Here is a 26,680-nt window from a genome sequence, read left to right on the forward strand (position 1 = left end):
ACCCCTGGTAGAGCCCAGTGATATGGACCCAAGCAACATGACTCCAGAGCGTGTGTGGGTTTCCATGTACTTTGGCAGTCAATCACTGTTCAGGGCTTTCCAGCTACAGAAAGGAGCATGGCTGACTCCTCTAAGGAAATTGATTGCTTGGTGATGAGTCCAGGACTCCAAATTCATACTTAACACTTAAGTAGTTGAGCTGTTCTCCAAGCGAAGTCATCAAGTGAAGTACTTACTCGACTCCTCTGGTTTGGAAAAGGTCAGGTCGGAGCCCAGCTGCAGACACCCGCTCTCCGTGGAGTGATCCGAACAATAATTTGTTCCTGCCAAAGTGACATTTTTCCAATTTGAGTCCAACATTGTTCAGAAGCAAGTGCGTGTCCCCTGGGGTGCCTCCCGAGTCATTCTGCAGCAGATGACAAACCAACAGTATCACCTAAATAAAAAATCCAGCGTGGGTTTAGGAAATTAATCCTGACAAGAATAAATTGAATAATCTTCGGGAAATGGCAAGAGCTTGGATCCTGCCAGATGGGTTTTTCCTGCCCCTTGCGTGGGTCCTCGGTGGCAGATTAAAAAACAAAAACCTGCCTTGGGTTTATTGATTCGTTCGTTAGTTGATTAACACCTGCCATTTCTGCGTGGGTAAGTCAAAATCAGATCTGGACTCATCCTTGCAAACTCAACATATTTTCACTCAAGGAAGGAAAGAAAATGCGTGCTTCCCCTGGTTGGAATAGCATCAAACAGACAGGAAACTGCTTTTTCCTACCTTGTTTCTAGATGGCATCTCCTAGCTTTAAAACAATCCACGCTTTCATCACTCCCATACCGAATTAATCTCTACTTTCTCTTCGTGTTCTTTAGAGGACGAATTCAAAGAGTTCTGAGTAAGTGGTAGGGACACTTCGCTGTCTCCATGTGCAAAGGTCAATCAGAGATCGTAGCCATTAATTAGGAGTTTGAGTGAGAAAATCATGACCCCGAGTCCTACGACTGTGCCTTGCGGTCATCCGGGAACTGGTCTTAATCTGCTGGGGCTGCCATAGTGGAATACTGCAGACTGGGGCTTAAACAACTGAAATTTATTTTCTCCCAGTTTTGGAGGCTGGAAATCTAAGATCAGGGTGGTAGCACGGTCGAGTTCTGGTAAGCACTCTCTTCCTGACTAACAGACAGCACCTTCTCTGTGAGTCCACATGTGGCCTTTTCTTGGTGCATGGGTGTAGAGAGATCAGACAAACTCTCTGGTGTCCCTTCTTATAAGGGTACTAATCCTATCAGATCAGGGTCCCCTCCTTATGACCTCATTTAACCTTAATTACATTTTTAGAGGCCCATCTCCAAATATAGCCACCTTGGGTTTAAGAGCTTCAACCTATGCGTTTGGGGGACATGAACATTCTATCCATAACACTTATTAAAATGTGGGTTCTGATTCAGGATCTCTGGGGTGGGGCCTGAGATGCTGCATTTAACAAGCTCCCGAGTGATACCCTGGTTGCTGGTGGGGGAGACCCCGCTTTGAAGGGCCAGTTTCTCATATTGCCTCGATGTTACAGATGAGGGAACCGAGGCTTTGAAAGGTGAAGTCACTTGCCTAAGGCTCTCCAGCTATTAGATGGGAGAGCTGCACTTTCGGAGAGGGAGTCTGATGCCAGGACTGAACTGTCCCCGCCCCAGAGATTCAGATTCACTAGGTCTGGGATGGGACCCAAGAATACACAGGTGATGCTGCTGCTGCTGGTGTGGGGACCACACCTGGAGAACCACAGCTGTACTTCTTTTCTAGGTATTCTTGCGTTAGATGATTCTCCATTTCCACAGCAAGGAAAAGGCTGAGACGTGTGGCCTGAACTATCCAGACTGACCAACCCTCTTGACTTAAATAAAATAAAATCACCTGAAAAGGATAGAAAGTGCCTGGTGTCAGGTGTCCCTTCCAGGTATAGATTTAAGCTCTGTGTGACCCACAGTGAGTTATCAGCTCACACCTGTCAGAATGGCCATCATCAAAAAATCTACAAATAACAAATGTTGGCGAGGATGTGGAGAAGAAGGAACCCTCTACACTGTTGGTGGGAATGTAAGTTGGTGCAGCCACTATGGAGAACAGCATAGAGGGTCCTCACAAAACTGAAAATAGAACTATCATATGATCTAGTAATTCCACTCCTGGGTATATACCCAGAAAAAACCAGAAACACTAATTCAAAAAGATACATGCACCCCAATGTTCATAGCAGCACTATTTATAATAGCCAAGACATGGGAGCAACCTAAGTGTCCATCAGCAGATGAATGGATAAAGAATATGTGGTACATATATACAATGGAATATTACTCAGCCATAAAAAAGAATGAGATAATGCCATTTGCAACAACATGGATGGACTTAGAGAAAATCATGCTTAGTGAAATAAATCAGACAGAGAAAGACAAATACTGTATCATATCATGCATATGTGGAATCTAAAAAATAATACAAATAAATGTACATGCAAAACAGAAACAGACTCACAGATATAGCAAACAAACCAATGATGACTGAAGGGGAGAGGGAAGGTGGAGGGACAAATTAGGGATATGAGATTAAGAGACACAAACTACCATGTATAAAATACATAGGCAACAAGGATATATTGTACAGCCCAGGGAATTATAGCCATTATCTTGTAATAACTTTTAATGGAGTATAAGCTGTAAAAAATCCTGAATCACTATGCTGTATACCTGAAACTGATATAATATTGTAAATCAATTACACTTTAAAAAAAAAAAGATAAAACACTGGATAATCCTAACCTTGTTTGGTTTGGAGTAATTTAGGGACAGGTGTGAAAAATGCCCCACAGAGTTCCTGGCACCAAAGGGACCTGCAGTTACTGCTCACGGGTTCAATCCCACTTTGCTGGTAGCAAAACAGTCTGTTACATAGAAAACAAAAACTTCGTCTTATGACATTGTCTCATTTTGTTCCACTCTTGATTCACGTGGACCTAGAATTTGCTGTGCTTGATAATCACTGTGGGGATGGCCTTACACTTATATCCACAGTGTCCTCATGATGCATCAGCAGAGTAAACCCAACCCAATGGTGAGAGAATAAACATTTCTATAGACTTAACTTACGCAAAATGGAGCCACTATTGTTTGCAGACCCCTATACCATCCTGCCACACCCATAATCCCCCCCTCCTTTGCTAGCATCCTCAGGCCAGACACCTTGGAATGGTCCTTGACCCCAATCTTTCCCTCACGTCCAACATCCAGTCTTTCAGAACATCTATTGCGCTGTCCGCACTCTGACCACGTCTCACCACCTCCTCTGCCAGCCACCATCATCTTTGACCTGAACTCCTGCAGGAGACCCCAGACTGGTCTCCCCACTTGCACTTTTGGCCCTCAACTGTCTATTCTGTTAAAAACAGAAGTCAGCTAATACCTGTTCTCTCTTCGCAACCCCCGAGTGAAAACAACAAAGTGCGGGTGAGGATGTGGAGAAACTAGATCCCTTGTGCATTGCCTGTGGGAGTGTAAAATGGTGCAGCCACTGTGGAAAACAGTATGGCGGTTCCTCAAAGACTTAAGCCTAGAATGCCATATGATTCAGCAATTCAGCTTCTGGGTGTATATACAAAAGAATTGAAAGCAGGGACTTGAACAGGTATGTGTCCACCCATGTTCATAGCAACACTATTCACAGTAGCCAAAATGTGGAAACAACCAAACGACTACCCACAGATGAGTGGATGGACAAAATGTGGTCTCTCCATACAGTGAAATATTATCCAGCCTCAAAAAGGAAAGAAGTCCTGACACATGCTACTACATGGATGAACCTTGGGTAGAGACATTATGCTAAACGAAATAAAACACAAAAGAGTGAATACTATATGGTTCTTCTTATATCAGTATTAAAGACTGAATTGTGCCTCACCCCCAAATTCATATGTTGAAGCCCTACCCTCCAATGTGACTGCATTTTGATATAGGGCCTTTAAAGAGGTAATTAAGGTTAAATAAGGTCATAAGGGTGAGGCCCTAATCCAATAGGACTGGTGCCCTTATAAGAAGAGAGCTCTCCCTGCACACACAGGGAACAGTGAGAAGGTGGCCGTCTACAAACCTGCAAGAGAGATCTTACCAGAAACCAACCCTGAGAGCACCTTGATTTTGGACTTCTAGCCTCCAGAATTGTGAGAAAATAAATTTCCATTGTTTAAACTACCCTGTCTGTGATACCTTGTTATGGTAGCCCTGGTAGACTGATGTAATGAGGTACTGAGAGCCGTCAGATTCATAGAGACAGAAAGTAGAAAGGTGGTTACCAGGAGCCGGGGACTGGGGGAATGGGAGTTCTTGTCTAACGGTTATGGAGTTTCTGTTTGGGAAGATGGAAAAGTTCTCGAGATGGATGTTGGTGGTGATTGTACAACAGTGTGAATGTACTTAATGCCTCTGAACTGTACACTTTGAAATGGTTAGAATACTAAATGTTATGTTATGTGTATTTTTGCACAATAAGAACAAAAGTGACTCAGTGGTTCCTCAGTGCTCTCGGAATGAAAACCAATGTCCTCCTTTGATCTCACTTCCCACTGTTTCCCTCCCTCTAGCCACAGAGGCCTCCTTCCTCTAGTTTGACCATGTCTGACACATCTCCCCTCAGGACCTTTGCACTGAAAGGCTCTTTCGCCAGATGGCTTCACCCTCATCCCCTAACTTCCTTTAAGCCTTTACTCAGTTGCCACTTCTCTTTAAATTTAAAATCTTACTTCTCTACCCTCAGCATTTCCCTTCTCCTTCCCTTCTCCTGCTTTACTTTTCTTCATGGTAAGCTTCCTCTTCTAAAACACCAACCATTTATTGATGTTTCTTTTCTACTGTTTGCCTTTTCTAGCGGAATGTAAGCATCACCAGCAGGACCTTCCTGTGTTTTGTATGTTGGGTCTTCCATGCCTAGAGCAAGACTTGGCAAGCAATAGGTGCTGAATGCCTGTCTTTTGAATGAATAAACAAATATCACAATTGCTTGTGTGTGTATCTGCTATGTTGTCTAACTGGGGAGTTCCTTGAGGGTTGAAACCATCTTTATTTTTTGTTTTTTTTTTTCACCTTTACATTCCAAAGCAACAAGAAAAAACTGAATAAAAAGTAGGTACGTGATAAATATGGATGGATGGATGGATGGATGGAGGGAAGGATGAAAAATAGACAGTGATGGCTTTGAGTTGAAGGGAGATAGATTTGACTATCCCAGATCTGGAATGGGAGAGAGAAATTAAGTCCAGTTAAGGGCAGCCTCTGCTGATGTGAGCAAAGGTGTCTGGGGGCATATTATTTTATGAGCCATCAGCTTCTCTTTGTTGTGGCCTCTGATCCACAGCTTCTGCCTTCACCCCACATCTGCATGTAATAAAGCTTAGTTATGACATCCATATGTCTCTAGCGCAAACACCAGAGCATATACTTCTAAAAAGCGCTATAAAGAGCAATGGCTCGAGAAGCAGCCGTTAAGAGTGTGAGCGCTTTATTATTTTAAAGGGCGTTTCAGCGACACCACTGAACATTCTCTGGCCATAAGTCTGACTCCCGTCCTTTCTCTCTTTCTTTTCTCCTCCTCTCAGGATATCAAAGTAGACTGCAATACCTGTGTGGAAATAGAGGACAGAAAGGTAAGTCAATATTTTTCATGTTTTTAGTTTCAAGCAAAACGAGAACTCTGTGATTTTAAACCCAGCTGTTTAAGGCATGCCTTACTGGATGACGGCTTGCAAAGGTGATTCATGTGCTGGTATCACTTGAAGACAATCATATTTTAAAATGTCTGTTTTTTTTTATCTTCGCAATCTGTGTTAGACCTGATAACTTCAATGAAGATGGCATAATGTAATTGTGTTAAAAAATTAGTGTTGATTTTTGTCTTAGTCATTTGCTTCTTTTCAGGAAAATAGCTCGTTTATCCTTAACTCATTTCACATTTTAGTTGAATATTTTGGATGATTATTATATATAATATGCCACATACTACATAGAATTATAGAACATTGCATATATTACAGAATACATACTCTTGGGCTTTTCAGGGTGTATCCTGAAAAATATATCTGATCTATACACTTTGGCTTGATAAAGAACCTGTCCTGATTTCCATCATGACGCAGTCACATGAGCAGTGACTTTCTATGATATACATTTGTTCACATGATGTTTTGCCGGGCGGGGGGCGGGCAGGAAAGAGAGGTCGTTTCCTGCATATTTTAAAGTTTTCCCCTATTTATCTTCTTGTTACACTTGGTGTGGACCCCCTCAGGAAATGCAACTGCTAGACAATTGTTCTTCACTTTAATATTTTCGTTCTCCTTTTACTGACGAGAATTCACGGAAGTTTCCGTGGTAGAGCGCATCCGAGCAGATCAAATTTTACCTTTAAAGCCTTGGATAAAAAAAGGTCAAATAACTGAATTGAGGGTACATACCTCCTGGCTACTTTTGACACCGTTCCACAATTCTGAAAGATGTTCCTCTCTGCAACTGTACCATTATTGTCGAAGGCAGTTATTATTTCAAGCAGAGGTTTTTCAGCCTTGATTTTGTGATAGCTTGGTCATCCGCTGATTAATAAGGTGGTGAGGACTTCTCAAAACAAAATTTGCTTTTAAATAGAAGACAGTTGCCACACATTATTTTAAGGAGCCTTAATCTCCTCACTTTGAAGAGAATAATGATACAGTGGCTTAAATTCGAGCCGCATGATCTTAACTTAGTTCCGGTTGTGTGTCTAGTTTGCAGAAAAGGTGTTTCAATTCATATTTACATTCGCTGCACGTTGATGTGCTGATATCCCTGCACACGTGCATTTTGTGAGTTGGAGAAATGGAATTTAGGCTGAAGAGGTGCCTCCAGTCTTTTTTAATCTCTTCCCAGTAACTCTGCTCACCACGTCCCAGTGAGAGCATGTTCTCTGCCCTGCTTGCAAAGTTCAGGATGTCTTCACTTCCCTTGGATTTTAATGGAATTCACAAGCATGCCTCTGTCTAGTTTTTTGGTTTGTTTGTTTTGTTTTACTTTCTTTGCCAGTAGTGTTTGAAAGATACCAGGAGGACTGTTAAAGCAACATCAGTTCTGTCACCAACACATAAGTGAACGACCAGGATAACCTCTGGGCAATGCCAGCCAGCCACACAGCTCCGTTCCATAATACTATCCAAACTGCCTTTGGTTCATGTATCATGACGATAATGACCCCCCCCCCCCCCCCAAGACTATGGATGCCCTCTGGTGATGACTCGTGGGAAGAAATCATAGGTGATCATTCTGTACATAACTTCAGCTGTTCTCAGAAAAGACTAACACAGACAGAGACTCATACACACACATATACATTTCTGTGCTTTGTCACAGACTGTTGGGTTGAGTCAGACACTTGAAATGAAGCCTCATATCTGGAGGGCTGTCCTGTTGTTTTCCAGCCTTGACTACACATGACTGATGGTTACTGAAAGAGGGGCCCGGCTGCTTGCCATTCTAAAGCCAATAAAGAGGAAAGGTTGGTAGAAAGGAGAGTTTGCTTTGTTTCGGAGGCTGGCAACCAGAGGGGTGAGTAGTGGGGGGTGGACTCAGGTCCAAAGGCCAGTTCTGCCCCCCTGCCCCTCGCCAGCAATCAGTGGGCAAGAGCTTTTCAAGGCAAGCTTCTGGGGTGCACAGGCGGAGGGAGGGGCTACAGGCAGAAAGAGCACAGTCAGCTCTGACAGTCCACTTGAAATTGGTCCTGCGCTGGTCTGACCAGCGTCATCTGGATTGTGCTAAGTGCAGTTAGTCTTCAGTTCCAGGGTCAGTTTGTTCCCATTTCTTTGAGGCCAGTTCTCGGAATTGTGGCAGCTTATGTCATGGCTGCAGTCTTGTCATCATGCAGTTAAATTCTGCACCTGGTGGGGTTTTGGTATCTATAAGACAGCTCACAGGATACGGCTCAGAGTATTATCTACAGCCCTTGAGGAGGAACTAAGGGTCCTTGACTTTGCTTAATGACTAAACTACTATGATTTGGTCTTGTTTGACTGTTTTCCGTTGCTTCTGCGTTTTCTCACTTCTCTGATGGAACTTATTCTTTGACTAAAGTTGTTCTATAGACAAAAGGCAGGTGGAGGACGTGGGGTGGGGGAGGGACCATAGGGTCCTGCTCTGTTTCACTGACCCTTTCACTGTCTTTAACTGGGGATGACTCCTAGCAACACAAACCACCACAATGCCTACTTCCATTTTTGCTGTCTTACACTCTAATGGTTTTTATTCCCCCTGTTCAAGAGAAGGACTTTGCTTCCTCTGAGTTCTGTTCTGATGGTTTTTTTAAATTTTATTTTTGGGATTCTCACATCGGGGCTCTCCCTCCTCTGGATCTCCTAATGTGGTTGGAGGTGGGGTGAGGTGTTGGAGGTGGCTCTGAATATCAGCGTCCTGTCTCTGGGAAAGTCAGGATGCAAGCTAATCATCCCGGAGGGCCAGTAGCCTCCACCCTCAGCAGAGGAGTGCCAGTGTCACCCCTCCGGACAGTGATGTGGCGTGAGGTCACGTGGGCAGACAGCCGGAGCGATCTTCATCCAGGGTCTGGGATGCAGTTCTGGTACTTCTGTCACCCTGACGTATAATTATGAAATTGCACCATTGGAGTGATGACACTCGCTCCTGCGTGTATGTGTGTGTGTCCCTCTCCATTCATTCCGAATGCTTCTGGCAAAATCAGTAATTTGATAAAGTGGAATTGAAGTGACAGGAAATGACAGAGGTGCCAAAATAATAAGTCAACCTGCCTCTGAAGAGGCAGCCCCTTGGCCCGTGTGGATTTTTACGAAATGCTGAGTGCTCTGAAGGAGAACCAGCAGTGTTTTCTTTAAAGCTCAATTTCCTTTAGTTAAGAAAGCTTAACGTGATACCTATTAGACTAGATGGCTTCCCAAGAATTACTTTCTTTTTCCTTTTCTCCTTTTTCTTTCACCTCCCTTCCGCCTTGGCTACCTCTCTTCCCTATATTCTGCATATAGGGATATATTTGTGTGCTTACATCCGTACCTTCTTCTGAAATATTTTGGAGTATCTTCTCGATAGAAGAATTTTAGAAAACACAAGATCTCAAGTTTTCTATAGGGTCTAATAGGGTCCCTCCCCGCCAGACCCGTCCAATTTCAAGCCTCATCCCATTCTCTTCCACTCGGTAGGGCCATTTACCTTGAGATGAGTCATTTTCCCATTGAATCCTAGACGAGATATAACGATGGGAGATAAACGGTGAATTTCAAGCGGTGGAGAGAGCCCTCATCTTAATGAAGAGCCATAAAATCACTCTTCCTGGTCTGTGCACCGTCTGTACTCCATCTGAGACTGTTGACAGAAGGAGAGAATCTTTTTTTTTTTTGCTCTCCATTTCTCTGTTTTTCTGTATCCTAGATGCCTCTTTTCCATCGGCAGACAGTAAGCTCATTGTCTTTTGGAGAACGTTGCCCAGTTGTTTATAGAGGGATTCATGGTGTGTACCAGAGTGTGGTTTCGTTTTACACTTCTCTCTTGCTTCCAAGCCCAGCAATGAGCAGTGCCCCTGTGACTGGACCTGCACTTGGATGGCTTCCTGCCTGTTTCCTAAAATCACCCAGAGGATGTCACAGGGAGATCTGAAAGGCCGGTAGCGTTTTTCCCCCTTAAGTGGGAAGCAGAGCTCAGGTGGTTTCCTCCCACAGGCCAAGGCCACGAAGCTAATGCAGATTTAGCAAAGGTGATGTGAGGTAACCCGTCCCTTGGGGCAGCTGCACGGCCCTGAAAAACCTCCTGCATGTGACATTTACATGACCCGTGTTGCTGGCGGAAAACAGAGGCATTTAAGTTCATTTTTATTTGTGGTGTAAAATCCATTTGAATTTCAACACTATTATGAAGACCGCGACTCAGGTGATGAGAACAGAGGCTGATGGATCAGTCAGGGGGAGAATCTGTCAGAGGAAATGAGAGCCCATGTGTCAAAGGCTATAAACACAGACAGGGCTTCCTCTTCTCACTTACCGCCTGGGCTGGTGTGGCTAAACAGTTTCCCATCCACTATCAAATTGCATGGAAGGCGTTTGAGCGGTTTTCAAAGTTAAGGAGCCTTTCAGATTGGGTCTGAGTGAAGCTGTGCTCGTGATTGGCGATGTTGTGGTGCCGTGGTGAACACTAGGAGTCTGGAACTTTTCCTGTTGCAATCCTTACTCTGGACCAGGCATTCTCAAGTACCTCTGGATACTTAACAGCAGCTACTGTGCGAAGCACCATCATTATCCCCGTTACACAGGTGAATAAACGGAAGCTCAGAGATGTTAAGTGATTTGCCCAAGATCACTCAAGGTGCATCATAGGCTAAGGTTTAAACTCAGAGATTCTTATTTTGGAAACTGTGTTCTTAGCCCTGAGGCTCTACTGCCTTACACACACACACACGCACACACACAAAGAGAATCAAATGTGTAGAATATGAGAATCGCCCTTTCCAACTGATGAATTTGTACCTGGGCTGGTAACTTCACCCATTGCCAAGTAAATAGTTTAGTTTTGAGTCTGGGTCATCCTTTCAGCCCCCATGTTTTAGCTCTAGCTGGCTCACAGTGGAGATTTATCAGAGCCTTGTCAAGCCTGACCTTCCGGAGAGCCGCTGGCACCTGGCAGTGGGGCTGCCAGGACTTTTTCTGGTCTTGAGGACAAGTGACAGTGGCACCAGGACGCAGTTCTGGCTTCAGTTTTCAATGGACCCAGTTCGGTTCCTGGCTTTTGCATTTCTAGCAGCTTCTATGTGTAGATTAGAAATTACGTGCTCAAAACACAGGAGTTTACAGAGTGCAATTGTTAAAACTGTAGGCTCTGGAGCCGGGAATCCTGGGCTTTAATCCGAGTTCTCTCACGTAGCAGCTCTGTGACCTCGAGAGGCTTTCTTACCTCAAGTCCGTGTCTATTTGCCCATCTGTAAATTGGACATAATAAAATCCACTTGAAATGTTGATTTGAGGAATTGACAAGATAATACTACAAAGCAGTGTATATAGTGCCTGGCACAAAACAAGAACTCAATCAACTGCAGCTACCTTTATTTTTGTTTTTGCTAGGGCCCACGCCCACAGGCATTCCATGTCATTTATAATCAAATTCCTTTAAAAAAATGAGTCCCCCAGAACGTGTTATGGGGGCTCAGAGAAATGGGCAATCAATGGGACCTAGTAGGCTTTGAGAATATTTTTACAGAAGAGATGCTTGGCCTAAGTCAGGAAATAACAAAGTCACCTAGCTGCCAGGTCCAGGCAGGACTCATAAATTAGTGAAGGGAGACAGAGGATGATTGTAGGGTAATAAGAAATGTCGCGGCAGCCTTGAACTCAAGAGCAGTGGCCCCACAGGCAGGGGCTTCTGTACAGCGCCTGTTGCCACGTGGAGTGTAGGGTCAGTGCTGCCGTTTTCTAAGCCAATCTGGAAATCTGGATTTCATATAAAACTACTTATTTTAAAAACACTGTGCAAACCAAGTAAAACACGTATGCAGAAAAGAGCCAAGAGACTTGCAGGCTTGAAATGTGCAAGCCAAGTCTCAGTGGATTAGGAAGAGGTCTTGTGTGTGTAATCCCAGGGGCGGTGTCTGTTGAAGGCTCTCTTGGCAGAGGGAACAGCATAGGCGAAGACACAGAGGTGGGAAAGAACGTGGCACGTTTAGGAGAGATCAAGGTCCAGCGTGCGTGTCCAAGAGTGGCCAAGGGGCGACTGGCGCAGAGAAGGTTATGGAGGGGGTTGTTTGCCACACCGATGGACTGGGGTTTTGTGTCAGTCTCCCTCCGAGTGGAAGAGAGAGTAAGGGAGGGCAGGTCCTTGCTGGATGAGGCCAGAATGATATGGAACCAGGGAGGCATTTGAAACTTTGGGTGACTGAGTCAGCCACAGAGGGAGTCAGTGAGGGAGGAGGGAGAGAATGGGGACAGAGCACAGAGATGGAACCAGAGACTGGCCCTGGTGGAGTGCAGGGACGCAGGGGAGATGAAGGCTTTGGTTAGAACAAGGTGATATCAGCCAGGACTCTGAAAAATAATGGGGCTGGGTGGCCAGCCAGGTGCCGTCCTTTTAAAGATGTTTGATGAAGGAGGATCATGTTTGCTATGGTCCAGCATTGCCCAAGGATGAGACTAAGATTTCAGATGATGGATGAGGTATCTGCAGATCAAATCACCTAGTGAAGAAGTGATGCAGTTATTCTCTTGTCAATTATTTTTCAGACCTTGGGATTACATCAAGGAGACATAATTTGGTTGCTTTTTGTTTTCTTTTCTTTTGTTTTGTTTCTGTAACAAACCCAAAGGTCTGGCACATTTGCTCATCTACCTTTTAAACCAAAAGACCCAGGACCCTTGACAAACAATTCTAATATCTAGCTATAATTTAGTAACATTGTTTTACTTTTGAATGAGGGTTACATTCTTTATATGATAAAGGATATTGCTCTGTCCTTTCATATCAATAAACTATTTTCTTTTGAAAAATTCTACTCATGATTTTGAAAAGTAATCTTAAGTCTATTAAGGACAAAACAATTGAGTTAATTTAATGAAAATCAGATGGATGTAGAAAAAGTGTGCATACAGATTGCAAATAACTAACGTTTAGGAAACACTGTCTTCTAGTGGTGGGTTTGCAATCAGGGAAGATGTTTGGGTTTGCCTTTGAGACGTTTCAAACTCTACTCGCCTGCAGGGGTTACCAGAAGGGGGCAAGGATGAAATTGGGGGTCCAGGCCGGAGTGCAGACAAGAGGGCACAGGAACAAGAGCCACACAGGAGGTGAAGAGGAAGGTCTGGGTTTGCTAGAGAGTGAATCAGCCCTACCCACGTGGTTTGGTGATTCTGACCACGGGTCATGGATAACTTCATCCAGGAACGTGTTGGAGACGCTCAGCTTAAGTCTCTATGTTCAGCTGGCTGCTGTGAGGAGTAAGAGAGTTGATCAACATGGACAATAAATTAATCTCCTGGATTTCAGAGGCTTAGATGCCAGTGAGGTTGAAAATGAGCACAAAACAGTCACCAGAGTTGGTTTTCTATTAGCACCGCTCTGTTGCTGTGGGGATGGGAGTGGATTAGTCCTCTGGGCTCTGACAGGCAGAACAAAGACAGAGGAGAAGGCACGCTCCTTATCCAGAGGGGCTCTCCCGGAATGGGAAGCATTCATGGAAGAGTTTCTCATTAAAGACCGAAATGAGATCCTCAAGGCAGACCGGGGCAAAGCCTGCTGCAGTGAGCACCATTTGGCGAGACTCACAGAATGCGTCTGGAGATTGGATTTCTTTTCTGCTCCAAATGTCCTTTTTGAAGGTTGCTTGTGTGTATGCATTACATGGGAAGATGCTCCAAGATTCCCCAAAGCTGTGGAAATGAAACTTAAAGCATCCCCGAAGAATGCTATTTGAGTTGCAATTGAAGGGGGACCAGGGGTAGAGACTCCTGGGTCGGGTACAGAGATGGAAATTCGGAGGAAGAAGCATGGCAGGACTCGGGAACTGAATAGAGGTTTGTGGCTTGAGATGAGGCTAGAAAGCAGGCAAGGGCCAGGTCATCTGAAGCCTTATAAGCATGGGGAAAGTTTGTCCTTTATCCTAGAATGATATTATTTTATCTGGAATGGGATCTGATGATGTGAAATGATCAGATGCAGAGAGACAGTGCCATTACGTTATGGGGTCTACTTACTCATAGCTTATGCTTGACCACTAAGACCTCCGCTGGGTCACCCTGGCCCTACTGTCTCTGACAGTGGAGTAGGGCAGAGCCTTCTAACACCAGCAAAGACTTGACCTGTGCTGCTTGGCTTTTCTCTTGTGCCACACTCTACATCTCATGCAAATTCCTCAAGACTGTGACTCCTCTGCAGATTATGAACCCTCATTCCCATAGGGTGAGGCTCTCATTCCAAATGAGTTCACAGCCACTCGCCAGCCTGTGGTTTGGGTGTGTTGGGCGCTCACTCTTGCTCCTACCATCTCCAGCCAGAGAATGGTGCCATTTAGCACAGGCAGAGCCACTTATGTCTATGGACTTGACTCAGCTTCTGTGCTCAGCATGGATTTGTGGCCAAGATCTGGGTGAGACTTGGTGTGTCCACTACAAGTAGACCCTGCTTTATCCTTGCTGTCTGCTGGGAAACAGAAGGGAGAGCTACATGTGCAGCCCACCAACGTCAGTTTTACTTAAACTTGGGGACTAGCCAAGAGTAGGGATAATATATCCCAGTGTCTGGAATTGTGTGTTCAGAACCTCAGAGAGAAGGGGATGGAAATCAACTCTGGAAAAGAGCCTCCCCGCAAAATGGCAGAGTTAGGTGGCTGCCAAGAAATCCTCTGGAGCCTGAAAGCTGACTCCAGTATTTATTTGGGGAGGACTTTCAGACCGTCACTTAGAGCCCTAAATCTGAGGGAAGAGGAGCTTCATGTCGACCAATGCAGCCTCCATCCTCAGTTACCCCAGTTAAGCTGACTGGTAAAAACGAGGAGATACACCTAACATGAATGCCGTTTGTGCACAAAATATGTTTTAAATTTCAAGAAATAAAATTCCAAACAGATGTTTTTCATTAAAAATCTCTGCTTAGTTAAGACATTTAAAATGACATCAGCCAAAGCACAAATCCAAATATTTGGGATTCAGGCAAAACTCCACTGAGAGGCAAAACCAAAACCTGAACTGTGTTCACCTGAAAGAAATGATGTTTTAAAAACTCTCTCTGCCATCCAGAGAAACATGCCACCCTTCAAGATGAGCACTTTTGTTCACTTCTACATCATTTACGCAAAAAGACAATGTTGTGTGGTGGAAAAGAGTTTTGGAATCACACAGATCCTGGTTTCACGCTTTATTAGCCCTGACATCTTTCAAAAGTCGCAGTAGCTTTCTGATCCACAGCCACACCCTCTGTAAAGTGGGGCTAGATCCTGCATACCATGGATTTTTCTTGTGGGCTCTATGGGTCACGACATCTTCCACTGCAGAATAGAAAACCAAGTTGTACCAGCTTAAAGAGACAAAAAAAAGAGACAGTTGTTGGGTCCAATGACAGTAAAATTGGGCTGTCTTCTGGTATAACTGGTCCTCGGGTTTAAAATTCAAGTGAGATTACCATGGAAAGAAAGAGCTTCTTTTCCAATAGTTTGAGCACAATTCCTGAGGGCTGCTTACTGGCTTCATACCAGTCCCTTAGCTATGGAAAGCAGTCCTCTGATGGTCCGTCTGCATTCACCCACAATCAGAAGTAGGATGGGCCCCAGCTGAACGACTTAACATGGACCAAGAGTAGAATGAAGTTCCTAAAGGAAAGCTTGACTTATTTTTTTCCAGAAGAGAAGATGGATAGAAATAATTGCAGCTAGCATGCATGGAGCACTTACTGTACGCCAGACAGTTTTTTTGTGCATTCTATGATTGAATCCTTATAAAGGTCCTTTAAGATACTACAGTACTGATCCCCGTTTTACAGACAAGAAAACTGAGGGAAGGAGGAGTTAACTAACACGCCTGAGATCACCCAAGTAGTCCGTGTAGGATGGGGTTCAAATCCAGGTAGTCTGCCTTTGATTCTTAACCACGAGGCTATGCCACTTCTTCTGAGGCTGCTGCACGGGAGAAAACAAGACAAAACAAAATGGACCTCGAATGCACCCCAGGCCCAGTGCCTGGCTCACAAGTACATGAAAGCTCTGTTTATGAGAATTATTGTTACAGAGCGCTCAACGGAACAGAAATAGCCCGGGCTAACGCCAGATGGCATTCTGTGATGCACCCCTGCATTTAATTTCCCCTAATAACTTATCCTGTGGTATTATCTCGAGGTCCTCAATGGGTCTGCTCTTCAGAATGGTCAGACTACTCACAGAGCCAGTCAGTTCTTCACTTCCCCGCATGACTGAGAGTTATTTTTGTAGACAAGAGCTTCTTAACTCCAGGAGGGGCCTCTGTGCCTGCCTTTTAGATTTTATCTGCAGGTTAACTGATGCTTTCCCTTTTACTAAACTTTGAAAATGAGCTGTTAGTCATACTTTCCTCTTTCATTGATTTTAGGAAAATTCGAAGGTGGTGGTGGTGGAGGGGGAAGGCGTGTAAAAACGGGAAGAGCTTCTAAAATGGATGTGGTGTGGAGTTAAATTAGCCTCTGATGGGCCGGAAACCCAGATGACAGAGGATACGGGCTGCTGGGCACACTCGGCAGTATCCTGGGCAAAGATGTAACAGCGCCGTGAAAAGCTGTCGAGGTGGATCGGGCCATTTGTCTGATATGCCCTCCGTCAGCCTTGAAGTTGGCTCTGGGAAGCTAGTCTAAAGAATCACGGGTATAACAGAGTGGCTAAGAGCTTTAGCTCGGGATTCTCAAAGGCCTGGGTTTGAACCCCAGCTTGGCCACTTCCTGGTTATTTCACCTCTCAGATGCTCAAGTTCTCATCTGAAATGGAGCGGATAAGAGTAGCTCCTTTCTGGGGTGGCAGTGGAACTCAGTGAGCTAATATACTGAGGGGACTTAGCGTCCTGGCTGGGTGCAGGATATGCCTTCAGTAAAAGCAAGCAGCCTTATTGTTGCATTCTTGTATTTGTTTTCCTCCTACTCTTCCTTTATCTTATCTCAGTTTCCTAGATCTCTGGTGGAATCAGAGAAGTCACATCTAGGACCAGGTAAATAAATAGCCAGGTTAATGGAAAAGCTTAAACTAAATACCAGGTCTCCAATTTAAAGTGTTGGGTTTTCTATATCCTGCAGGTACTTATCAATCTGGGTGAAGGTGCTTAGAGAGGGTTGGAAAGCATAGTGAAAGGTATAGGCCAGTGATTGCAAACAGATTTAATCTCTGGTGTCAACTCAGATTGATTGATAGTGGCTGCATAGAATGCTGTGTTGATGAGGAGACTGAGTTGTGGGTTCTGCCAGAAAGAGTACATGATTGATTAGTGATGCCTGCCAAAGGTGAAGGAGTGGGAGTTACAGCACGTGTGCTAGGAGGAGATTGTGCTCGGCCCGGAATTTGGCAACTGATGAGGACATGGGGAGTGGGAAGGGTAAGCTGGGATGAAGTGAGAGAGTGGCATGGACATATATACACTACCAATTGTAAAATAGATAGCTAGTGGGAAGCAGCCACATAGCACAGGGAGATCAGCTCGGTGCTTTGTGACCACCTAGAGGGGTGGGATAGGGAGAGTGGGAGGGAGACGCAAGGGGGAGGAGATATGGGGATATATGTATATGTATAGCTGATTCACTTTGTTATAAAGCAGAAACTAACACACCATTGTAAAGCAATTATACTCCAATAAAGATGTTAAAAAAAAAACCCCACTGCTTTGTGTTTAAGCCCAAAGATGAAGGCAGACACTTCATGCTTCTGTGACATTCACTACTTGGTCTTATTTTTGAGCATGCCTGTTTCTCTTGTTATATTATGGATTTGCAGTCCATCGAGGCAGAGACATTTCTATAGATAGTACATGGCTATAAAACAATTAAAACATGGCTTTTAAGCCAAACATGGCTTAAAAACAATTCAACGTATAAGAGCTTTCTATCAGGCATGTGTGACCACACTTTCCTCGGCCCTTGAGAAGCCTACTCTGCTGATTACATTTTGGTGGTAATTTACTTGACTTCAGCCTCAGATGGGTAGGGTTAAGATTTTGATACCTTAACTTTAAAAGTGTGATTTATCACTAATGATATTTGTCATCTCTTTGCAATTATGTATTAATTGGGACTGAGCTGCTTACATTTTAATACCATTAATTAAAGCTATTATTTTCATTTGTCATTTATTTAAAAGAAGCAAGTCTATTCTTTTGTGTAATTTTTAGCAATACTTTTTTCTTTAAACTCTGAATTAAAATGCATTTAGGAAACAATTAAGTGCAGAGCTAGTTTTCTAGGATAGTTCTGTCATCTCTTCTTCTCCAAAAAAATGGCCATCATCTTTTTTTGTGACGAGTGGCGTGAGCATTAGTTAATTTCTTCCTCTTCAGTTGATGTGTTTTATTATCTCACTTTGTGATATGTGATTGGGCAACTTTATGCTTTAGATAGAAAGCACGCCCTGTCCAAATATGATTTATGTTATCCCAGCACTTTTGCACAGTTCAGCTGAAATTTTCTTCATGTTCATCAAGGTCAGAAAACCCACGGATTATGCCATCCATCTCAGCATCGAGAGGGCTGCAATAATTTTTGATGGGACTTGTTGTAATAACAACAGAATTCAAAGATGGGGTGGGGAAAACATGCACACATGTGTAGACACGCATATGCACACGCACACACACACAAGTCCATGCACATTTTATGTGGAGTTCTTGTCATATAACTAAGGCTTTTTTTGGGGGGGGCGCTCATTATAGGTTAGAATTTGTTAAAGTCATCACAAATGCAGTATCTTTTACTGTGGCCATTGCAAACTAAAAGCTATCAGAATCTGCAGATCAGCCAGCGGTTTTTCCTATTTTCTTTTTAACCAAAAGGTTTTCTGGATGGATTGGCAGACAGATCCTTGAGAGCAGAAGAGGTCTCAAACTCAAGATGTTCTGGCTTTGGGTTAAGGGAGCAAATGTCAGGAAGCAAACCCTCATCCTGAGCCGGGCTCACAGGCTCTGACTCAGCCAAGGAGGTCGACAGCTCTTCTTAGTCCTCTGATCCGATTTAAACAGCTACTTCCCATGGTCCACAGAAAATCAAGTCCAAGGAGTAATTGAAAACTTTTAGGTGCATCTCTGTATCCCCCTCAAAATAGCACGCTAACTTGCAATAAGGAAAAAAGATAGTTTTTAGGTTGATCTGTTCAGGTTGAGCTTTTCTGTTGATCCAATTCATCAGTGCATAAATTGACAAAAATGAATTTTGCCCCTATGATAGGAGTGTTTTTGTGGGGAAATCGTGAAAGCTGGGAGTGACCATTAAGGAACTAACAGACAATTCACACAAAGGAAATCATAAGTAGAATCAAACACATGGTAAACACCTGTCCTTGATAGCTGTATGAAAATGCACATTAAAGCCACTGTGAGACACTAATTTATACGTACTAAATTAGCCACATAGCATAAAATAAGAATACTACCTTTTCCCATACTTGGGTTGCAGTTAAACTGGCCCCCATATTCTTTACTGGTTGTGCTGAAATTTGGTGGAAATCATTTAAAAACCATGAGCAACCATGCAGATAATTATTCCTTGGACCCAGTCTGACTCCTATGAATGATTCCAACTCAATAGAAACAAAAGCCATCACTGTTCTTCTATTTGCAATGTCAAAAGATTGGCAACAGCCTAAGTGTCCAATCTTAAGGTGATGGCTTATTACATTGAGTTTAGAACATGGTGGAATATTCTGTGGCCATTAAAAATGATGAATGTGCTTGTGTCGGAGGCCCATGGAATAATAATAGATGTAATGTTGAGTGAAACGTATCCCATAAGGTAGCATGTGCTCCTGATTATGTATAAAATGTGCATGAGAAAAAAATTATTTTCATATTCGCACATAACTTCATTAGCTTATGATCTGAGAATTAGGAAGTCAGTCATTGTGATGGTTAACTTTATGTATCAACTTGACTAGCCATGGAATGCCCAGATTAAACATTATTTCTGAGTGTTTCTATGAGGGTGTTTCCAGATGAGATTAGCATTTGAATTTAGACTCAGTGAAGTAGATTGCCCCCCCCCAGTGTGGGTGAACATCACCCAACCTAGTGAGGGTCTGGATAGGACAAAAGGCAGAGGAAGGAGAAATTTGTCTCTTTGTGCCTTACTGTTTGAGTTGTGACATCTCATCTCATCTTCTGCCATTCGACTGGAATTTACACCATCAGCTTCTCTGTTTTTCAGATAGATAGACAGATAGATAAACAAACAAATAAATTTAAAAATTCCTTAGTCTTTATATATCCATATATTTAGTATCTACCCATCTATCTATATCATATGTCTGTCTATCCATCTGTCATCTATCTATCTATCTATCTATCTACCCATCTACCTGCCTACATACCTATCCTATCCTATTGGTTCTGATTCTCTGGAGAGCCCTGACCAATGCAGTCATAATGGAAGGATTGGAAGAGGTCCATTGGAAGCCACGCAGGATGGAGCGTAGGACTGAGTTTGGGTGTGACCCTTAACCTTTCTGCATCTCTGATTCCTCTTCTGTAAAGAAATGAAAGTGAAAGCACCTACTTCTTAAGGTTGTTGTGAACCTTCTCTATAATGTGTCTCAATGGCCAGTCTCCAGTTCCTGGTCCATAATAATCATTCAATGCATGGTTACTAATAGCAGTCACATGACTGAAAGTTGTAACAGTGGAGATCATGATAAACCACTGATATTCCTGTTGAGAATTAGAATATCACAGATGAAAAGAATCTCCAAACAAGACACCATAGTCTATGATGAGTGTCTCAACTGAAATGGTACCAAGGAGCCAAACACATGAGATGGACAACTTGCCCGCAGCCAAGACAGCCCTAGGGAGATGTCTTCATTTTTTTGCAAAGCAGGGGTAGAGTTTACAACAGGGGTCCCCAACCCCGGGGCCACGGACCGGTACCAGTCCGAGGCCTGTTAGGAACCGGGCGGCAGAGCAGGAGGTGAGCCGCAGGTGAGTGAGTGAAGCTTCATCTGCCGCTCGCCATGGCTTGAATTACTGCCTGAAACATCCCCCCCCCCCCCCCCGTCTGGAGAAAAATTGTCCTCCACGAAACCGGTCCCTGAGGCCAGAAAGGTTGGGGACCAATGGTTTACAACCCTGGATCTGACACCCGACTGAATCCATTGTGCCAACGTGGATCTGGTTGCAGATTCGAGCTGGGTAAAGTTATCCAGATGAACGTGCTTCAGGTTTGCTGAAATGGGACCTGGTGGGGTTTGCAGCAACTTGAAAAATGGTTGATAGGAAAAAACGGAGAGAGAGCCTGCAGCAACCTGAGAGACAGTGAACCGAGAGGTGAGAACTACAGTTACTGGGAGTTCTGAGGGAGGTTTGCAGGATCAGGAAGGTCTGGGGGCAAGGTGGCTTGGAGACAGAGAAAAGGGCTTGAACTGGACTGATGCCCTTGGGGATAGAAGGGCCTGGACACTTTCCAGATGTGACTCTTTTTTTTTTCCTGCATGGAATCTAAAGAGTTACAATGACTTTTTGACTACTCAGTATTTTCTGTGCTCAAGACTGCTTGCTAACTGCTTTATAAGCAGGATCCATTTAATCTGCGTGCCCAGCCAAGAAAGCAGACAGACACTATTTTTCAGATGATGAAGTGGAATTCCAGAAATATTAAATGAATGTTCCAAGCGCGCACAGTGAGTAGATGGCAGGGCTACAATTAGATCCTAGGTTCCTCTAAGCCCAGAGACCATTCATTTTCAGGTACTCCATAAAATCAGCTGCCATAAAATTAAGGGTGGCCAACCACTTGACAGTAGTTAAAGCCCTGTTGTAACACTTGGCTGGTTACCTCTATAAATACAAATATATATATATAAAGATATAGATTTATGTGGCATGTTTCTATGCAGACTAGAAGTCTTTATTTTGTTACTGTGAGTTCAAAATGGACTTCTTGCCCCAAAAGGCTACCTACATCAAAAGAGCCACACACACAAAAAAAGTTTTAAATATCCAGCAAAAATTAAGAGCTCTGTATCAAAAACATCAGGGAGCTAGAATTAAATAAAAATTAAGCCTGGAAGCAGAGTAATGACTCAGCGGTTCATTACAGCCTTACATTTTCAATCAAAGATAAAATCTCATTAAAAGTATATCTTCGATTAGGGAACACGTTGGGACCGCTCCAAAGTTGGATTGCTTTATCCATAGACATATGAGCCGTGAAATCTTTTTTCCCTCTTTTCTAACTTTAAAGACAGCGAGCTATTTATCTTCTGACATCGTTATAAAGGTTATTAATATAGAGGAAGACTGAACAGAGATGGTAAAGCTTTTAAAATATCTACCAGGGACTTTTACCTGGTAAAATTAAAAGGCCTATTTTTATCGTCTGTTGCGATTTTAGGGAAGAATTTTTATGTATTACTTGACTGATTCATCAGTAAGGAACAATACTGAGCCTCTAATCCTTCACTAACCCAGTAGAAATAGAATGCAAGGCACACATGAAATATTACATTTTCCAATAGTCCCAATAAAAAGGCAAAAAGGAGCAGATGAAATTAATTTGAATAATATATTTTATTTAGCCTATGTGGTATTATCATTGTAACATGTAATCAATATCAAAATATTTATGAGATAGTTTATATTCCTTTTTTTTTTTTGTACTAAGTCTTCAAAATCTGGTCTGTTTCACACTCACAGAGCATCTCGATTCGGGGTAGCTTCATTTCCAGTCCTCAATAATCACATGTAGCTTCTGTATTGGGCAGCCTAGGTATAACCCAATCCTGTCATTTAAAAGAGAGAGAAACCAAGGATATGAGAGATCTCTTAGAGATTCTCCAATAACAAAAGAGTTTACATTGGAGAAACGGTTGTATACCAGATTTTCCCTCCATCATGTGCCTTTGGGAAACAACACTTTTAAGACACATGGTAGGTTGATCTGATGTCGGACATCCTTTAAATCCTGTGTATCTTGGAATAGAGGCTCCGACCAATTGATTTCAATTGTGCTGAAGTGTCCCCCACTTTAAGCTCACAAAGTTAATCACTGACCAGGAACAGCTGATAGGGCTTGTTATGTAGTTTAGCCAGGAAAGTTGATAGATCAGCGGAGAGTGTTTCCAAGTGTGGCAACCGTTTCATCCTTCCCAGATGAAGTCATTTTGGGTGGTGCATGGATTTGTCATTGAATAAAATTGAAGCACAGAGTGAGAAGATAATTTCCCTTGCAAGCCCATTTCAGTCATTCTAATGTCAAAGAGAACATCTCTGCGTGTTGCTATTATGTCTCCAACACCTCTCTAACCCTTGCTAATTTTTTTGAAAAGGGGGAGAGCTTTCAGCAGACAAAAATACCAGCCAGAACTTAACAATTGAGGAGCATTGCTGTCTTTTCAACCCATTTAGTCTGATTGTCTCCATCTATTCCATTTTGGTAGTGATACAAAACAGCATCTTAAATTTTATTGAAGCACAGAAGAGTCAATTTAAAGGAAAATAATAACCTCATCATTGTAAAGGCGACCCATGGATAAGGCAAAAATAGTGAAGTTGATGTGTGAATGAACTGATATTCAGGAAGTATGTACTCATCTTGTCCTGGTGATGCAAAGGGAAGATTTGTCTATGCCTGTTTCAGACATCACTGCATTGCTTAATTTCTTGGTCTCGGTTTCCCTGGCCAGTTTCCACTGGCGTAGTGGTTAAGAATCCGCCTGCTAATGCAGGGGAAACAGGTTCAAGCCCTGGTCCGGGAAGATCCCACATGCCATGGACCAACTAAGCCCGTGCGCCACAACTACTGAGCCTGCACTCTAGAGCCCGTGAGCCACAACTACTGAGCCTCTGAGTGATGCTTCTTGGTCATGGGGAGACCTGTAGATATAGCACTTGAAATGAGCAAACATTTACAGTGGTACCCTCCCTTTCAGGAGGTGGCTTCTTTATCATCTTTTGCTAAGTACAAATGGATTGAAAAGGGAGTCATGTATTTTGAGTATCTCCTTTGCTTAAAAATCTTAAATGCTTCCACAAAGCGTGGAGTCATCTGAGTCCAAACTCACCACCCACACCAGCCAAGAGGACCCCAGTGTGTTCTCTGAGCAAAAAAAAGATGAAGTATTTTTATATGCAATGTTTTCCTTTCCTTTCTGGTTTCAAGTTCTGTTTGTTAACTGTTAACTCGTGCTAGAGAGGCTAAACAAATACTAGAACCACATAAAAAACCACAATGTCTAGCTGTTTATTTTCTTTCATATGTTTTTGAGGTTTACTTTGTGATCTCACGTAGTTTACGAAAGCAGTATTTTATTTTTTTTTCTGCCTGACAGGCAAGGCAGGGTGATTAAAGGTTTAGATTCTTGACTATGATGGAGTTAAACCCAGTTTTGCTGCTTCCTGATAAAGTGGTCTAAAGGAAATTAATTTACCTCTCTGAACTGCAGTTTCCTCATTGGTAAAATGGGTTCACAGGAGACCTATCATAGGGTTCTGGTTGATAAGGAAGAGACATAGGACAGTACTTTTTATGGGACTGTGCATGTGTGTTCACTAAATGGTAGAATTATAATTATTACTACTACTATCATTCATTTCTCTGCTCTTTCTTGACCTCCTAGTGGATATTGTGACTTGTGTTCTATTCTAAAATAACAACATATGGATTTTTCCCTCTTATTCTACTTTTCCAGTGTCAAACTTAAATTGATCATTAACAGGTAGTAGAAGTAATGCTTGACAAGGGTCGCTGCTGTGGATATGATTTAAATCTTTGTTTCATCTTTGTAACATAGCCACCTAACTTTGCAAGCTATTCATTCAACAAATGTTGCAAATTTACAAGCTTCCTGGTCAAAACATTAATGAAGTGCCTTCCACTGTTTCAGCTACCATTGTGAGCATAGAACTGCATTAATACTTATATAAAGATCACAATATAAATGCAAATGGGGCCACATGATAATTGGGCCTGAGGAACTTTTAACATAGTTTATAGAAAACTTCAGGTTTCTGTCCTGGTCTCAGAGTAAGTTGAAGTCTATTTTTAATCCTATCTTGTTTAAAAATCCTTGATCTCCATCTTGGTAGCAAACTTAGATAAATCAGTAATTTTTGCCTGGCAAACTGTGTTGAGAAGGATTCCGAGGTATAACCAGATTTAGCAGAAGTAGTTGGGTGATCAATTTGTGAGGTTTTCCTTGTCTCCAGAAGAGGGGACATATACAGGTATTTTTCCATTCCTAAAATATAGTCAGTTGGGAAAAAAATAAGATAACAAATTGTGGCTAATATAACCCATTAGTTCAAGGTAAAAACAAACAAACAATACACATAATCACAATGTTTCCCCCCCCAAAAAACAGTCAAGTCATTTTGCCAACAAATAGAATCTTAGCCCAATGGAGTAAATGTTCAGTTTTCATCTGATAGTGTTGGTGTCATAAGCATAACCTCTTTCTTTGTAATTCAGTTCTCACATGAGTAAGGTGGAAATACAGCCGCCCTTTCTACTCAACCAGGTTGTTCTGAAGATAAAGTGAGCAATTTAGCAGATCAATCCAGTAGACATTTACTGAGTCCTTTGTGTAATTCACTAGGATTATGCTTGGAAAAAGTTAAATATGCTCCTTAAAAACAAGTTTTGATGTTAATTTCTTTTTTCTTTTTTTTAACCTTTTTTTCTTCTTTCAAATTTTGAACTTATCTCAAAAAGATGGCCCGTTCTCCCTGACTCAGAACTCTTTGCTATTACGTATGTATTTTCTAGATCCAGTTTGTTTTACCGCCCCCCCCGCCCCCAAAAAGGATGTTAGGATCCTTTCATAGTTCTTCCTGGGAAATAGCGAAACCCCTGTACCTTAAGTATGGATTTTTTTTGTGCGAGAAATGCATCATTTGTGCACTAGGACTAGGGTGATTAAAAAGACAAAAACAGCAAACGACAGAACAGAGTCAGTACTTTCTGCTTGTGTTCTCAGACGCTGAAGCACTCAGCCCTGTCTGCACAGGAAGAATTGAACTCTCTCCTGCAGGTCCCCAAGCTGGCCACTAGAGGCACCCCTCCTGTTTATGTCACCATTGCTTGGCTACCAGGCTTTGCATCCGATTGTCCCTTTTTGTGGAACTACGAAGACTGGAAAAATGTGACAGATGCTTGCATCTAGGTGACCTAAATTTTGTGGACAAGGAAAGTTAGACATGCATTGGATAATAATTGCATTTTAATGATTTATCATTCATGTATTTGAAAATGATGTTGTGCTTATTTAGAACAGGGCTCCTCCGTATTCGTGTTTTGGACCAGATGAGTCTTCGGTGTCGGGGGGCCGGTGTGGGGCTGCGACGTAGGGTGTTTAGCAGCGTCGCTGGTCTCCGCCCACTAGATGTGAGGAGTATCCCCCTCTCCTCAAGTCACGGCAACTAAAAATGTCACAGAAACTGTCAAATGTTCCCTAGGGGCAAGGTTGTCCCTGGTGGAGAATCACCCATGTGGGGGAATGTTTCCATGAGTAATAGGTTCATGCTCAAGTATTTCAGGGTGAAGTTTCTACAACTTTCACATGGTTTCACGAACAAGCAAAACAGTGAAATAGAGGCAAAAAGATCAAAGAAAGGAAAGGGGGAAGTATCACAGTTCAAAAAAAAAAAATGGAAAGGAAAGGAATCAAAGGGAAAAGAAATGTGAGAGCCAAATGTCACAGGCCAACAAGTCACCTCAACAAGTCACTGTGGGGTGATGACAGTTTCCAATCAATAGGAAGCAGTTTTTAGGAGAGGAACAGGAGAAAGTGATTCGGGAGACTTTACTTCAACTTCATATTTATTTATTGAATGGCAAAGTATTAACTACAAAATTACTTTTTCTTCTACATTATCCAGAAGACTGACGTTAACATGTTATGAAAACAAACAAACAAGAAAGGCAGGGGAGAGGAGCCTATTCTCGATTAAGAGAAACAAAAAGGGCATAAAAAATCGAATGCAGTGCT

At 42.8% G+C, this 26,680-nt stretch overlaps 1 protein-coding gene across 14 annotated transcripts in view; it reads left to right on the top strand.

Moving 5' to 3' along the window:
- The window catches only part of RBFOX1 (RNA binding fox-1 homolog 1), a 1,497,346-nt gene that overhangs the window by 558,514 nt on the left and 912,152 nt on the right, over window positions 1–26,680 (top strand). For all 14 annotated transcript variants that reach the window (XR_005016506.1, XR_005016507.1, XR_005016505.1 and 11 more), the window contains exon 3: window positions 5,631–5,678. Coding sequence is in view for 10 of the 14 variants with exons in the window: in XM_036826196.1 (XP_036682091.1) it covers window positions 5,631–5,678 (48 nt within the window). In the remaining 4 variants the exon portion in view is untranslated. The remainder of the gene's footprint in view (window positions 1–5,630; window positions 5,679–26,680) is intronic.

Source organism: Balaenoptera musculus, chromosome 15 (assembly GCF_009873245.2).
Source record: "Balaenoptera musculus isolate JJ_BM4_2016_0621 chromosome 15, mBalMus1.pri.v3, whole genome shotgun sequence".
Lineage (NCBI taxonomy): Eukaryota > Metazoa > Chordata > Mammalia > Artiodactyla > Balaenopteridae > Balaenoptera > Balaenoptera musculus.